The following is a 16,391-nucleotide window of genomic DNA, read 5'->3' as shown; positions in this document are numbered from 1 at the left end:
ATCATTAGGTCAAAAATGGAATCAAGATGGAAATTAAAAATTATTTGAACTGAATGACAACGGTGACACAACATATCAAAACCTCTGGGATACAGCAAAGGTGGTGCCAAGAGCCAAGTTCATGGCCCTAAATGCTGACATCAAAAAGTCTGAAAGAGCATAAGTAGATAATCTAAGGTCCCACCTCAAAGAACTAGAGAAACAAGAACAAACCAAACCCAAACCCAGCAGAAGAAAGGAAATAACCAAGATCAGAGCAGAACTAAATGAAATAGAAACAAACAAAAATACAAAATACAAATGATACAAAAAGCTGGTTCTTTGAAAAGATAAAATTGGTAGACCATTAGAAGAGAAGAGAGAAAATCCAAACAATCTCAATTAGAAATGAAATGGGAGATATTACAACTGATATCACAGAAGTACAAAAGATCATTCAAGGCTACTATGAACACCTTTACACACATAAACTAGAAAACCTAGAGGAGATGGATAAATTCCTGGAAATATACAGCCCTCCTAGCTTAAATCAGGAAGAACGAGATACCCTGAACAGACTGAAATGGTAGTAAAATAATTACCAACCAAAAAAAGTTCAGGACCAGACAGATTCACAGCAGAATTCTACCAGACATTCAAAGAAGAATTGGTATCAATCCTATTGACACTATTCCACAAGATAGAGAAGGAGGGAATCCTCCCTCAACAAATGGTGCTGGGATAATTGGCAAGCCACATGTGGGAGAATAAAACTGGATCTTCATCTCTCACCTTATACAAAATAAACTCAAGATGAATCAAGAACTTAAATCTAAGACCTGAAACTATAAAAATTCTAGAAGATAACGTTGGAAAAACCCTTCTAGCCATTGGCCTAGGCAAGGATTTCATGACCAAGAACCCAAAAGCAAATGCAACTAAAACAAAGATAAATAGCTGGGACTTAAATAAACTAAAGAGCTTTTACATGGCAAAAGGAACAGTCAGCAGAGTAAACAGACAACCCAAAGAGCAGGAGAAAGTCTTCACAATCTATACATCTGACAAAAGACTAATATCCAGAACCTACAACAAACTCAAACAAATTAACAACAAAGAAAAAAACAATCCCATCAAAAAGTGGGCTAAGGACCTGAATAGACAATTCTCAAAAGAAGATATACAAATGGCCCACAAACATATGAAAAAATGCTCACCATCACTAATGATCAAGGAAATGCAAATCAAAACCACAGTGCAATACCACCTTACTCCTGCAAGGTTGGCCATAGTCAAAAAATTAAAAAATAATAGATGTCAGTGTGGATGTGGTGAACAGGGAACATTTCTACATTGCTGGTGGGAATGTAAACTAGTACAACCACTATGGAAAACAGTGTGGAGATTCCTTAAAGAACTAAAAGTAGAACTACCATTTGATCCAGCAACCCCACTACTGGGTATCTACCCAGAGGAAAAGAAATCATTATACAAAAAAGATACTTGCACATGCACGTTTACAGCAGCACAATTCACAACTGCAAAAACATGGAACAAACCCAAATGCCCATCAATCAACGAGTGGATAAACTGTATCCTATGTGGTTTATACATAGGATGGAATACTACTCAGCCATAAAAAGGAATGAATTAATGGCATTTGCAGTGGGCTGGATGAGATTGGAGACTATTATTCTTTTTTTTTTTTTTTTTTTTTTTGAGATGGAGTCTTGCTCTGTCACCCGGCTGGAGTACAGTGGCATGATCTTGGCTCACTGCAACCTCTGCCTCTCAGTTCAAGTGATTCTCCTGCCTCAGCCTCCCAAGTAGCAGGGACTACAGGTGCGTGCCACCATGCCCAGCTAATTTTTGTATTTTTAGTAGAGACGGGGTTTCACTATGTTGGCCAGGATGGTCTCAATCTCTTGAGCTTGTGATCTGCCCGCCTCGGCCTCTCAAAGTGCTGGGATTACAGGCGTGAGCCACCGCGCCTGGCCTGGAGACTATTATTCTAAGTTAAGTAACTCAGGAATGGAAAACTAAACATCATATGTTCTCATTCATAAGTGGGAGCTAAGCTGTGAGGAAGCAAAGGCATAAGAATGACACAATGGACTTTGGGGACTCAGGGAGAAAGGGTAGGAAGGGGGCAAGGGATAAAAGACTACAAATTGTGTGCAGTGTATACTGCTCAGGTGATGGGTGCACCAAAATCTCACAAATCACCACTAAAGAACTTAATCATGTAACCAAATACCACCTGTTCCCCAATAACCTATGGAAATAAAAATTAAAAAATAAAAATAAAATCAGACAATTTACACCCAGAAAAAAAAGATAATTTTAAAAATTAGGGAAAAGATGAAAAAGATACAAGAGAAAGTGACAAAAAAGATTCAACTCATGGATATCAGGAGTTCCTAAGGAAGTAAAACCAAACCAATGGTGAGGAACAAATCCTGAAAACTTTATAGAGATATAAAACAAAAAGGCTGGAAACTACATACTGAAAGAGCACACTGCATACCTAGAGTATGGACTCAAAGCAATCATCACAAAGACATATTCTAGTGACATTACTGGTCTTTAAAGATAAAGGGGAAAAAAAACCAAACCAAACACTTTTGTGTATCTAGGTAAAAAAAAAAGTTGACTTATAAGGGCAAGAAACTTAGGTTACCATCTGAAGTTTCAAGAGCAATGCTTTATATCAGAAGAAAATAGAGAATACATTTAAGATAATCAAGTAAAAAAAAAATGTGAGCCAAGGATTTTATACCTAGCAAAACTGATTTATAAGCATGATAGGCCCAGACTACTGTCAACATTTAAGAAGGGAAAATATTCCTAAGGAATCTACTACAGACTGAGGTTCGGATCACCAAATGTCCAGAGAGACATTAACATAAGCACTGGTGGTAAGCATAAACATACAACTGCTTGTTCAACTAAGTCTAAAGGAGGGTTAAACTGGAGAGAGTAGAGCATGTAATGGTTGTAGTTTTGGCAACACAGATACAGTATAACTATTTTAAAATACAGACAAATGTTCATAGCCAAGAGGGATTAAGGAGACAAGACAACTAAATGTAATGGGATATCCTGGACCAGATCCTGAAACAGAAAAAGGAGACTAGGTACAGACTAATAAAATCTGAGAATGGATTTTAAAGTATGGACTTTAGTTAATAACAACGTATCACTATTGATTCATTAATTGTAACAAATATACTATACCGATGTAAGCTGCTAGTAATAGGAGAAATTGAATGTGGGGTATGTGGGAAATAGCCCATCTATGCAATTTTTCTGTAAATGTAAAACTATTCTAAAATAAAAGTTTATTACTAAAAATGAGAATGGAAAGAGAAAATACCAAAAAAGTAAACCATTTTCAATAGGCACATTGGTGATATTAAAATTAATATTTAAAACAAAATTAATATTCAGAAGCTGTTGTTCTGTATAATGAGTACATATAGAATATTAATTCAGTCATTTCCTGAGTCTTTAGAAACCAGGAAAGAGGCCGAGCGTGGTGGCTCATGCCTGTAATCCCAGCACTTTGGGAGGCCGAGGCGGGTGGATCACGAGGTCAGGAGTTCAAGATCAGTCTGGCCAAGATGGTGAAACCCAGTCTCTCCTAAAAATACAAAAATTAGCTGGGTGTGGTGACGGGCATCTGTAATCCCAGCTACTCGGGAGGCTGAGGCAGAGAATTGCTTGAACCTGGGAGGCAGAGGTTGCAGTGAGCCAAGATTGCGCCCCTGCACTCCAGCCTGGGCGACAGAGCGAGACTGTCTTAAAAAAAAAAAAAAAAAAAAAAAAAAAAAAGGAACCAGGAAAGAAGGAGATGCAGATATAATATAAAATAAATTAAGTAAAAACTCTATAGGACTGAATTTGAATTCAAAGTTTCTATAGGAATTTCTGCAGCATTTTATTGTGTATATACACATGTGTACACATATATGTATATCTCCTAGCCCTGCCCACTGAAAAGGCCTACAAATAGTAACTTAGGTGTTCTGCGGGGAAAAGCAAAGCAGATGAGGGGATCAGGAGGATCAGAGTGTGAGGTTGTGATTTTTTTTTTTTGAGACTGAGTCTCACTCTGTTGCCCAGGCTGGAGTGCAGTGACACCATCTCGGCTCACTGCAATCTCTGCCTCCAGGGTTCAAGCGATTCTCCTGCCTCAGCCCCTTGAGTAGCTGGGATTACATGCACATGCCACCACACCCAGCTAATTTTGTATTTTTAGTAGAGACAGGGTTTCAGCATGTTGGTCAGGCTGGTCTCGAACTCCTGACCTCAAGTGATTTGCCCACCTTGGCCTCCCATAGTTCTGAGATTACAAGTGTGAGCCACCACGCCCAGCCAAATTGTGATTTTTAGACAGGGTGGCCATGGAAGGCCTCCCTGGGAGAGAGGAATTTGAGTGAAGACGTGAAAAAGCAAGTTATAGGGGTATCTGGGGGAGACTGCTCCAGACAGAGGGAAAGTATAAAGTTTGAGTGGAGGGCAAGGCTGGCGGGGTCTGGAAAGCGGCAGGGGCCAGAGTGGTCCAAGCAGATGAATGAAGAGTGAGGGGTTCCAGTGTGATGGACGAAGTCAGAGACATACTGGGGGGGTGGGAAGTGACATCTTATAGGACCTTGAAAGCCACTAAGGAATCTGGACTTTACTCTGAGTGAGTGACACAAGAGGCCACTTGAGGTTTTCAAACAAAAGAATAAGATCTAATGGAATGCAGATTGAACTGGGAATGGGAATGGGAAATAAGTTTCCTAAATGTGAGAAACACCCACGTTTAAGTGCCTAGTTTATGAAGATGATGGATAGATACCATTTTACAGTAGGCTGAAAACATATGGCCTGCAGATGTCAGAAAATCCCTCATCCATTTTTTTCCCCAAAAGAGCTACAGCTGACTTAAAGTAATTACCAGTAGATTAATACACAACACCATGCATCAGGAGGCGTAAGCAAAGAAGTAGGCTCCAAAATTGCTTCTTTCTGTCCCAGATAAACATCAATTTTTGAACTTTGTCTGCTTTGTACAAACATAGGGAGAGCAGCTCACCTCAGCCAGGGCCAGGGCAGAGAAGGGCGTGTCTTCGGCAGGCTTCACTACGACAGTACAGCCGGCTGCCAGGGCGGCCCCCACCTTCCGGGTGATCATGGCACTGGGGAAATTCCACTGGGGTTAGAAGAACAGAGGAAGTATGTGAGAGGAAGGACCACCTCATTAGTGCAAAGGAAGGCAGGTGAGGAAGTCAGTGAACAAATTTCATTGCACAACTGATTGACAAACCCGTTTGGCTGCACAGGTGAGCTCTCAGAACACCTGACCCCCCCGCCAACTTGAGGGACTCTGAGATAAAGGCTCTTGAAGACAGGAAATATTTTTAGAATTTAACACAGTAAAAAATGAGTTAGACCAGGGGTCAGCCAACTTTTTCTGTGAAGGGCCAGATCGTACATTTTTTAGGCTTTGTAGAATGTATGGTTTCTATGGCAATTACTCAACTCTGCAGCTGTATTGTGAAAACAGCCACAGATAGTAGGTGTATGAATGGGTGTGGCTGTGTCCCAATAAAACTTTATTTACAAACATAGGCAGTGGGCTGGATTTGGCCTGAGGCCCATGGGAGTAAGTATTAGCAATGGTTTTGAAAATGGCAGATGATTTATTATTCCTTCCACATACATATTTATAAATGCCTATACATATACCTATAATAACAGTATTTTATTTTATTTTGAAAAACTCTATTATATAGTACTTACTCTGTATCAGGTATTTTTCTAAGTACTTCAAAATTAAAATTAATTAAATCCTTATCACAACCCAATGAGGTTGATATTAACCTCATTTGCAAGTTCAAGAAAACGGAGACAGTGCAGTTAAGTAATTTGGCCAAGGTTGCACAGTTAGTAAATAGTGACCTTCAAGTCAAACCTAGCCAGTCTAGGCAATCGGGGATTCTGTCTGTAACTATGCTGAGCAGGAAAAACACAGATGTCTCGAGACCAGCTGACAGATACAGGAGAGAAGTTAATATGGGACCTAGTAGAAGGCAGGACCCAGAAGGAAAGCTGGGCGTTCCACAAATATACTGCAGCCCCATCCAGGCAGATGTGATACCTTATTTCTTAGCCTTTTTACCTCTAGAACCTGGCCCAGTGCCTGCTGGTGGGTCCACAAATGCTTTGTTATTGATGATAACCATCAATTAAGCATAACACTTTTTTCCAAACTATGGCAAGTTTAAAAATGTATCATATCTTAAGTCTTTTTAAAAATGATAAATACTGGAAGATCTTTTCAGAGGTGCTAGGCAATGCCAGGAAGAAGCCTCCATGCCAAGTCAGAAGAGCCCCTGGGTCCTCCTGCGGCTCATCCCACTTTTGCAGGCATTAGAAATGCATCATTCCACTCACTGCCACCACACCTAACATCATCACAGAGGACCAGGAAACACACTTCCACATCCAGCAAAAGCATCAGGAAACCAGGAACAGGTGACAAAACTAACAGGATGAGCACACCTGCTCACGAGGAAGAATGAATTGTTTCCCAACTCCCTATCCAATCTCCCACACTAGGATCTTACTGATCCTGTCACCTACCGGGGTGATGACTGCAGCCACGCCTATGGGCTGCTTGAGGACCAGGGCCCGCCTGTCCTTTGCCGGGGTGTAGATAATGTCTCCGTAAACACGGCGGGCTTCCTCAGAGAACCACTCTAGGAAAAAGGCGGAATAGAGAATTTCTCCATGTGCCTCCTTCAGTGGCTTTCCCTAAATTAAATCAGAAAAGAACCCACGTATTACCTTCTGATAATAAAAGCATGGCTCTGTGTTCCTAAATTCTTCAAGATGCAAGAAGAGTAGAAAAATCTCCTATAACAATACCCATAGAGTGGGGAAAATTTCTGACTTTGGTGTGAGTTTTAAAAGCAGAATTACAATGATGAATATATCACCCTAAACCACAAGAGTCATTTGCATTCTCAATATGTTTACGAATTAGGAAACATCTAATTTTTTCCTCCTTTCAATATCTTTTAAGTATTGTAACCACGATATGAAATAATTTATTATATCTATGGAAGAAGTATTGGTACATTAAGTACAATAACATGGAAAAAAATCAGAATGGTGAAACAGCAGTTATTCATATAGTTGCAAACAAAATCTATTTTTTGGATACTATTAAAGAATAAACTAGAACATACAAATTTTATTTTAGCAAATCCAAGTACCCTGGCACAATAGTGATTTGGTATTTGATCAGTAGAGAAGGAATCACATATTCTTTAGCTACAGCCAGCAGTGAAGGGAAGTCAGGGGCTTTCCCAAGTTTAGTGTAAAAATTCCTGGAGAATTTCTCAGTGCACCAAGCCAGAACCCTGAACTTACACTTTCAGCTGTGATTATTCTGGCAAGGTCATCCTTATTTTGTATCATTAAATTGTACCACTTCCGAAGTAATGAACTCCTCTCCTGCAAAAGAAATAACAAGGCAGAAAAGTAATAAAATGCCAAGTATAAGATAGAATGCTAAATAAAATTCAATATCCTAAAATATTAGCTGTATGGTCTCATTCTCCTCAGCTGTGATGGTTAATTTTATACGTAAATTTGACTGGGTTCAAGGAGCCCCACATAGCTGGTAAAGCATTATTTCTGGGTATGTCTGTGAGTGTTTTCGGAAGAGATTAGCATTTGAATCAGTAGACTGAATAAAGAAGATTTGCCTTCACAAATCCAGGTGGGCATCATCCAATCTGCTGAGGACCTGAAAAGAACAAAGTGGCAGAGGAAGAGCAAATTCACTCTCTGCATGAGCTAGGACATCCATTTCCTCCTGTTGTCAGACACCAGACATTGTCATTCCTGGTACTCAGGCCTTTGGACCCAGTCTGGAACTCAGACAGGACGTATCAGCTTTCTTAGGTCTCCAGCTTGCAGACAGCAGAGGGTGGGACTTCTTAGCATCCACAATCACATGAGCCAGTCCTTTATAAGATGATATCTCTTCCTATATTCCTATATATCTATGATTCCATATATATATAACATTGGTTCTCACAGAACATTGGTTCTATTTTTCTGGACAACCCTGAGTAAGATGCTTGGGGAAACATACATTGACCTTCTGTTTTTTTTGATTGTTTGTTTTTGAGACAGGGTCTGGGTTTGGACAATGAAAAGCACACAAATAAAAAAAATCAAAAATTTAAAAAAATTTAAAAAAAGAGACAGGGTTTTGTTCTGTCACCCAGGCTGAAGTGCAGTGGTGTGATCATACCTCACTGCAACCTCTGCTTCCTTGGTTCAAGTGATCCCCCCAGCTCAGCCTACTGAGTACGTGGGACCACAGGCACACATCATGACGCTCAGCTATTTTTTTAACTCCTCTGTATCTGTTACAACTTTAAGCAGAATGTGACTCAGGCACTACATTTCCATCCACGAGACTGGCTCTGAGTTATTTCTGAACAGCTTTATGATATGCTTAGGTAGGCTTGTAACTTTGCTTCTCCAAACTATACTTTTCTTTAGAAAACAAGCCCTGTGGAGAGTTCCTTCCATCAAGTTGATTCAGTTTAACCTATTTCTAGAGGACTAGTACATGCAGAATTGGCAACTACAGGGGAAGAAAAGTTCAAAAAGCAGATCCTGCAAGAGGTAACAAATACTTTTTTTCTAAACATCAAGGGTATAGCTCAAGAACACTTGGATAACAAGATTTGGTCTACTAAGGAATCCGGCTTGATAGCTAAACACTTAGACTACCAAGTTAACATCATGTTATATACATCTTACAACGATTACCTTGATCTGTTAAAATAAGCATTTTACCTTGATCTGTTAAAATAAGATTACTTTGATCTGTGAAACTAAAAAAGCATTACTAGCTCTGCCTTAGTGCTTAAGGTATCACAGCATCACTTAGAAGTAGAAAGAAATCTTATCTTCCCCTTAAAGTCGTTGTTGTCATGCCATACAGACTTTTCATGCTAACAGGATCTACAGGATGATCATGCTCAGCTAATTAAAAAAAAATTTTTTTTTGTACAGACAAGGTCTCACTATATTGCTCATGCTAACTGACCCTTCTTTGATGAGTAATAGAGATCCAATTTCAAGTTGCATCTAAAGAGGTATACTGGGTCATAAATTATAAAAGAGAAAATAAGTTTTGTGGAAACAGCTATTATTGCTTATGGTAAATAAGAACAACTTTAATTTTACCATACAAAGGTATAGTTCCCTATGTTATTATTATTATTATTATTTTAGATACGGTCTTGATCTGATGCCCAGGCTGGAGTGCAGTGGCGCAATCATAGCTCACTGCAACCTCAGACTCCTGGCTTTAAGCGATCCTCCTGCCTTGGCCTCCCAAAGTGCTGAGATTACAATCATGAGCCACCATGCCTGGACCATTCTACTTTCTGTCTCTATGAATTTGACAACTCTAGGTACCTCATATTAAGTAGAATCATACAGCATTTGCCCTTTTGTGACTGGCTTATTTCACTCAGCATAGTGTCTTCAAGTATTGTTCCCTATTATAGTGGCTCGCTGGCAACCTGGATTTGTCCCAGAGACTGACATATGGACTGGGGCATGCATGAGGCATAAGAAAGGGTTTTACACACTTAAGAAGAGGGCCCAGGCAGAACAACATGAATGCACTTAATACCACTGAAATGTACACTTAAAAATGGTTAAAATGGTAAATGTTATGTTATGCATATTTTGCCATAATTTAAAAAATTCCAATGAACAAAAACCAGATAAAGGGATACATTGGATTATTAACAATATTATGGGACCAGGTGTGGCGGCTCATGCCCGTAATCACAACACTTTGGAAGGCCAAGGAGGGAGGGTTGCTTGTGGCCAGGAGTTCAACACCAGCTTGGGCAATGCGGTGAGATCTGTCTCTACACACACACACAGAAATTATCTGAGTGTGGGGCTGGGCGCAGTGGCTCATGCCTGTAATCCCAGCACTTTGGGAGGCCGAGGCGGGCGGATCATGAGGTCATGAGATCCAGACCATCCTGGCTAACACGGTGAAACCCCGTCTCTACTAAAAATACAAAAAAATTACCTGGGCATGGTGGCAGGCGCCTGTAGTCCCAGCTACTTGGGAGGCTGAGGCAGGAGAACCTAGGAGGTGGAGGTTGCAGTGAGCCGAGACTGCGCCACTGCACTCCAGCCTGGGTGACAGAGCGAGACCCCGTCTCAAAAAAAAAAAAAAAAAAAGGAAAAAAGAAATTATCTGGGTGTGGTGGTGCATGCTTGTGGTCCCAGCTACTCAGAAGGCTGAGGTGGGGGAATCGCTTGGGCCTATGAGTTTGAGGCTGCAGTGAGCCATGATAGCATCACTGTACTCCAGCCTAGGCAATGGAGCAAGACCCTGTCTCAGAAAAAAAAAGAAAAGAAAAAAGGAAGAAATGGCTTATTAAAAAAAAATTAATTCATTCACATAAAACCACTTAAAAAAAGAAAATGAGGAAGGCCTAGAGAATCTAGGCCACCTGGGCTGCCATCAAGGCACTCTAAAGAGAGCGCTGCTCAGGCTGTAGCTTCCCACATCTGCACAGGTGTATCCAAAGCCAAGAAGAACCTTCGTTTTTGTTTTTTGAGACAGTCTCGCTCTGTCACCCAGGCTGGAGTACAGTGGCGCCATCTTGGCTCACTGCAACCAACCTCTGCCTCCTGGGCTCAAGCAATTCTCATGCCTCAGCCTCTTGAGTAGCTGGGATTACATACAGGTGCATGCCACAATGCCTGGCTAATTTTTGTATTTTTTCTTTTTTTTTTTTTTGAAACGGAGTCTTGCTCTGTCCGCCAGGCTGGAGTGCAGTTGGCATGATCTCGGCTCACTGCAACCTCCGCCTCCCAGGTTCAAGCAATTCTCCTTGGCTCAGCCTCCTGAGTAGCTGGGATTACAGGCGCCCGCCACCACGCCCAGCTGATTTTTGTATTTTTTAGTAGAGATGGGGTTTCGCCATGTTGGCCAGGCTGGACTTGAACTCCTGACCTCAAGTGATCCACCTGCCTTAGCCTCCCAAAGTGCTGGGATTACAAGTGTGAGCCACCGTGTCTGGCCAATTTTTGTATTTTTAGTAGAGACAGTGTTTCACCATGTTGGACAGGCTGGTCTCGAACTCCTGACCTCAGGTGATCCACCCGCCTTGGCCTCCCAAAACGCTGGGATTACAGGCGTTAGCCACCGTGCCCAGCCTGAACTCCTCCTTTCAAAAAGGAAGGTTCCCTGAGAAGATCCAAGCCCTTGTAAGATGGAAGCTGACATCACTGTAATGTTCAAGGGGCACAGACATTAGGATGGGCGGTGTGATCTGAACACAGGATAATGCTGCTAGTGTCAGCAAGAGGTCCCAACACCCGCCCTGCAGCTGCCAAACAATCACTGACAGACTAGAAGGCTTTCCAGACCCCTGCAGTGTAACACCATTGTATGGCAGCCTTGATTTTCGTGGGGCCTTGTGGGACTCCAGAATGATGCTAGGGGAACCAGGGCTCAGGCCCTGGTCCACTCCTTTCCTGTGATCTCACCATTTCCATAGCTGTAAGTATGTATGCAGTACACACAGGTATGAATTTCACATTTATATTTCTAGCCTAGGGTTCGCTCTCAAACCTCAGACTCATACACCCAACTGCTTACTTTACATCCTCTCTTGAGTGTGAACCGACATCTCAAACTCAATAAGTCTAAAACTGAACTCTTGATATCTCACCCTAACGCTGTTCAATTCAGCTATCCTCATCCTTCCAATTGCTCAGGCCAAAAGCCCTGGAGTCATCACTAACCCCTCTCCTTCACCTACTTTCTATATAATGATCCATCAGAAAATCCAGTGGGCTCTACCTTCAAAATACATCCTTTATGTGATAACTCTTCACCTTGTCCACTGCTACCACCCTGGTTCAAGCCACGGTGGCCTCCCACCTAAATCCGTGCAACAACCTCCTAACCTGTCTCTCTCCTTCCACCACTCTTCATCTATTCTCAGCACTGTGGTTAGAGTGGCCTTTCAAAATGTAAATCAGATCATATCTCTGCTTAAAACCCTGACACAGCCCCCTCTTTACTCAAAGTAAAAACCAAGTCCTTAGAATAACTCACAGGTCCTACATGTTCCACCCACTCTTCCCCTTCTCCCTATGACCTCCTCTGATACAACTCTTCCCCTTTGCTCAGTCCACACGGGCCTCCTTGCTGTTCTGCAAATGTGTCAGCCATGCTTCTACTTTGGCTCTAGCTGAATGTCCTTATGAGAGGTGAAGCCAGCTGGACTTCCTGGGTCGAGTGGGGACTTGGAGAACTTTTCTGTCTTACGAGACTATTGTAAAATGCACCAACCAGCGCTCTGTAAAACACACCAATCAGCACCCTGTAGCTAGCAAGAGGATTGTAAAATGCACCAATCAGCGATCTGGAGCTACCAAGGGGACTGTAAAATGCACCAATCAGTGCTCTGTAAAAACACACCAATCAGCGCTCTGTAGCTAGCAAGAGGATTGTAAAATACACCAATCAACGCTCTGTAAAATGTACAAATCAGCGCTCTGTAAAATGCACCAATCAGCAGGATCCTAAAAGTAGCCAATCGCAGGGAGGATTGAAAAAAAGGCATTCTGATGGGACAGAAACGGAACACCGGAAGGGATAAATAAGGGAATAAAAAGCTGGCCACCACGCCCCACCCACCCAGCAGCGACAACCCACTCGGGTGCCCTTCCACGCTGTGGAAGCTTTCTTCTTTTGCTCTTCACAATAAATGTTGCTACCACTCATTCTTTGGGTCCATGCCATCTTTAAAAGCTGTAACACTCACTGCAAAGGTCCGCGGCTCCATTTTTTAAGTCAGCGAGGCCACAAACCCACCGGCAGGAACCAACTCCGGACACACTTACCTCCTTTGGTCTTTGTATCTCATGTCCTCAATGAGACCTACCCTGATGTTACGGGCTGAATGGTGCTCCTGGCAAAATTGACATGTCGAAGTCCTAACCCCCCAGTATCTCAGAATGTGAGTGCATTTGGAAATAGGGTCTTTAAAAAGGGAATTAAGTTATGATGAGGTCATTCTGGTGGGCCCCAATCCAATCTGACTCCTGTTTTTAAAAGAAGAAGAGATTAGGACACATATACACACAGAGGAAAGACCATGTGGAGACACACAGGGAAGATTCATTCATATAACCAACTGCTTACTTTACATCCTCATTTGGGCGTGAACAGACATCTCAGACTCCATGAGTCTAAAATTGAGGTCTGATGAGATACAAAGACAAAACTGAGCTCTCTGCAAGCCAATGAGAGAGGCCTTAGAAGAAACCAACTCTGACAACACCTCGATCTGGGATTTCTACCCTCCAGAGCGGTAAAATGAGAAATGTCTGTTGTTCAGGCCACCCAGTCTGTGGTACTTTGCTATGGCAGCCCTAGCAGAGGAATATGCCTGGTCACACTGTTGATGCTGCATCTTGCCCCTTCCCTCTGGCCCGGATCCTCTCCTGCTTCTACCTTTTTTCCCATATTGCACTCAGCATCTCTCACATACTTATTTGCTTAGATATTATGTTCGTTGTTTAGAGTTCTGATCTCTCTTCTGCTCCCCTTCCACCCCATGTAAGCTCCATAAGGGCAGAATCCTTCTTTCGTTTACTGAGGTATCCCAAGCACCTCCAACAGTGCAGGGCATACAGCAGGTGCTCAGTAAACAGCTGATGGATGAATGAGTGCTAAGACTCTTGTACTCGTAGGGATCGCTGGATGCATTCCTTCAGAGGGAGAGCTTTGAAGGACAGGGTAAAAAATTTCACTGCGTTGACTCCAGGTTTAATAATATAATAGAAGGAAGAAGAAATTTTCTTAGTTTTCTTCTTACTCTATTCTTCCCATTTAATGGCCCTCCACCCCTTACTCCCAATTCTCCAGTGTTCTCTATGCAATGGCCAATAGCAGCATTTATCCATTTAGGGTGAAAACCTGGAGAACGCTCCTGGATTTCTCTCTTCCCCTGCACAAAACCCAAATCTTTCTACAGTTCTCTCCGTTTCCGATTCCATGATTCTGGCCCGGGGGTCCTCACTACCAGCCTTCTCAAGGGCCGCTGAAGCAGCCTCCTGCGTGGGCTCCCTGCAGCTGCGGAGATATTTCAGATACTCTGAAGGGCCACACGTGCTCTCTCACTTCGCTGACACCCCTCCCCTTTCTCCCCGCCCCTCCACGGTTAGGCTTGTTGATCATAACACGCAGCTCGCTTGTATTAGGCGCTCACGTTCTGCCTCCCCTACTGGGCAGTGCATAACTTGATGAGGCTTGAGGGCAGGGGTCGTGTCCCTAGTGCCCGGCTCAAAGTGGAAGCTCCAAACTTATTTGTTGGTCGTCTCCCTTGTTGCTCTGACTTGTCACTTTGTATACCCTGGGGAACTGAGCACAGGAGGGAGGCGACGCGGATGGTGTCACTTTGGGGTAAAGCCCCCTCTGCTCCCCGCCGTGTCCCCGGCCAGCTCTGGCCCCCTGCATCCGGGCTCTCTCACCTTGGCGGAGACCTCCCTCCAGCGGCAGAAAGCCTCGTAGGCAGCGCGCACGGCGGCGCGGGCCTCTCGCACCCCGCAGTCGGCTACCATGCCCAGAGCGGCGCCGCTGGCCGGGTCTTGCACGGGGAAGGTGGCGGCGGCCGAGAGCCAGCGGCCGCCCACGAAGCTGTCGGTGCGCAGCAGCGCCGCAGAGAGGCCCGCCAGGCCCCCAGCGTAGCAGCGGAGCTGGGCCGGGCCGGGCGCAGGCCCGGAGGCAGGGACCAGGCCGCCGGCGCGGGGGCGGAGGCGGCAGCCTGGAAACGTCGACCCGAGGCGCCGGGCCCCACAGCTCCGCAGCCAAATGCAGGTCGCCATGGCCCGGGCAACGACGGCGACAGGAAACAGGCAAGCGGGCGCGCGCGCACGGGAACGCAGGGGTCGCGGGGAAGCAAGAGGAGCGAGGAGGCGCCGGGGACGCGCGGGGAAAGCGTGGGAGCTGGCGGAAGGTTGCAGAGCCACAGAGCAGCGCCCTCTCTCCGCGTCTTTCTCGCTGCACCGCCGCGCCGCCCTCTGCACCTTGCCCTAAGCGCCGCGCGGCTTCTCTCCTGGCGGGACCTTCTCCCGGGGGAGGGTTGGGTTCGGGGGTGGAGAAGGCTCGCCAGTAGATGCACCTGCGGACTGCTGTCACCTTTTCACTTTTCGGGTGCTCATTTGTCACTAACTGCTCCTGAGCCCCCAACCGCTGCTAGAGACCCACTCTCTCCCCTTAGCATCCCCCAAATTCGGCATCCCCGGAATTTGTGCGCGGTCCATAGATGCGCTGGTGCCTGCCCTAAATGCCAAGGCCGTGATCACGCTTCTTCAGTTGTAGCTCCTGAGCACGTAGTATTGATTGGGAGCGATGGTTCTCTGAGGGGTCGAAGTGTGACCCCGCGTTCTGCTGCCTGCCTGCTTTTCTGGGTGTGTGTCTAGGCATTCTCCTAGGGGTGCTCCCGATAAATAACAGCGCTTTGGAAATAGACTAGGATCCAAACTCAAGTCTGTTGCCGACAAGCTGTGTGACCGACAGGTTAACCTTAGTCCAGTCACTTATAAAATAGAACCATATCTACCCCATTTTGTTGTGAGATAACGTAAAATGCTCGTTACAGTTGCTACATTAAATTCAATATAGCATTCAAAGTCATACTAGCTACCCTAGTCAAGCCGCTAGTAAGATTAAAGTTGGGTCACCAACTAGTAAATGGAAGCATTTGTCAAAATTGAATCAACCAAGGTATAAGGATTGAGCATACTGTCCAACCAAGGTATTTGAGCACCTTTAAACAGCATTCTTCATCCGTTAAAAAATTAGACTTGGGCTTAAGACTCTGAAAGCAGCAGGGAAGCTTAAAACCTAATGAGGATAAAAATAAAAATAGCAGGCGTATGCTGGGAATTTGTGGGTGCAAATGAAGCCCAGCCCTATGCATTGATTTTAGGTTACATATCTCCCTTTCTCAACTCCTACAGCGTTGAGAGTATCTTGCTAGCTTTCACCTTTTTCTAGGACGTTGAATTTTTTGTAGGACATTTGCAAAATGCCGAGGCAGTAACTTTAAATTTTGACTTTGTCTTTTGCTGAGTCTGATCCGTTGAGTTTTGAGCCAGTCACATATGGCAGAAGTGATAACAGTAGAGTTTAATCAATTTCACACTATTTTGCTCTGTATTTTATTGCAGGAACTGGGGAGAACCAGGGAGTCCTAATAGGGATGTGGGCCAGTAGGTATCACAGTTGGGGCTGGGGAGCTGGCGTGTTTACATCTCCTGCCTGCGGAGGGAGTTTTTGT

At 44.0% G+C, this 16,391-nt stretch overlaps 1 protein-coding gene across 1 annotated transcript in view; it reads right to left on the bottom strand.

Annotated features, from left to right (window-relative positions):
- ALDH5A1 (aldehyde dehydrogenase 5 family member A1) overlaps positions 1-14,934 on the bottom strand; it is a 38,651-nt gene extending 23,717 nt beyond the window's left edge. Inside the window, 4 exon segments of the mRNA NM_001279612.1 lie at positions 5,063-5,179; positions 6,613-6,783; positions 7,405-7,488; positions 14,581-14,934. Coding sequence (NP_001266541.1) covers positions 5,063-5,179; positions 6,613-6,783; positions 7,405-7,488; positions 14,581-14,934 — 726 coding nt within the window.
- Positions 14,935-16,391: the final 1,457 nt, after the last annotated feature.

This window comes from Gorilla gorilla, chromosome 5 (assembly GCF_029281585.2).
Source record: "Gorilla gorilla gorilla isolate KB3781 chromosome 5, NHGRI_mGorGor1-v2.1_pri, whole genome shotgun sequence".
NCBI classification, from domain to species: Eukaryota; Metazoa; Chordata; class Mammalia; order Primates; family Hominidae; genus Gorilla; species Gorilla gorilla.
The sequence above is the reverse complement of the archived record's forward strand: the minus strand, read 5'-3'. Positions and strand labels throughout refer to the sequence as shown.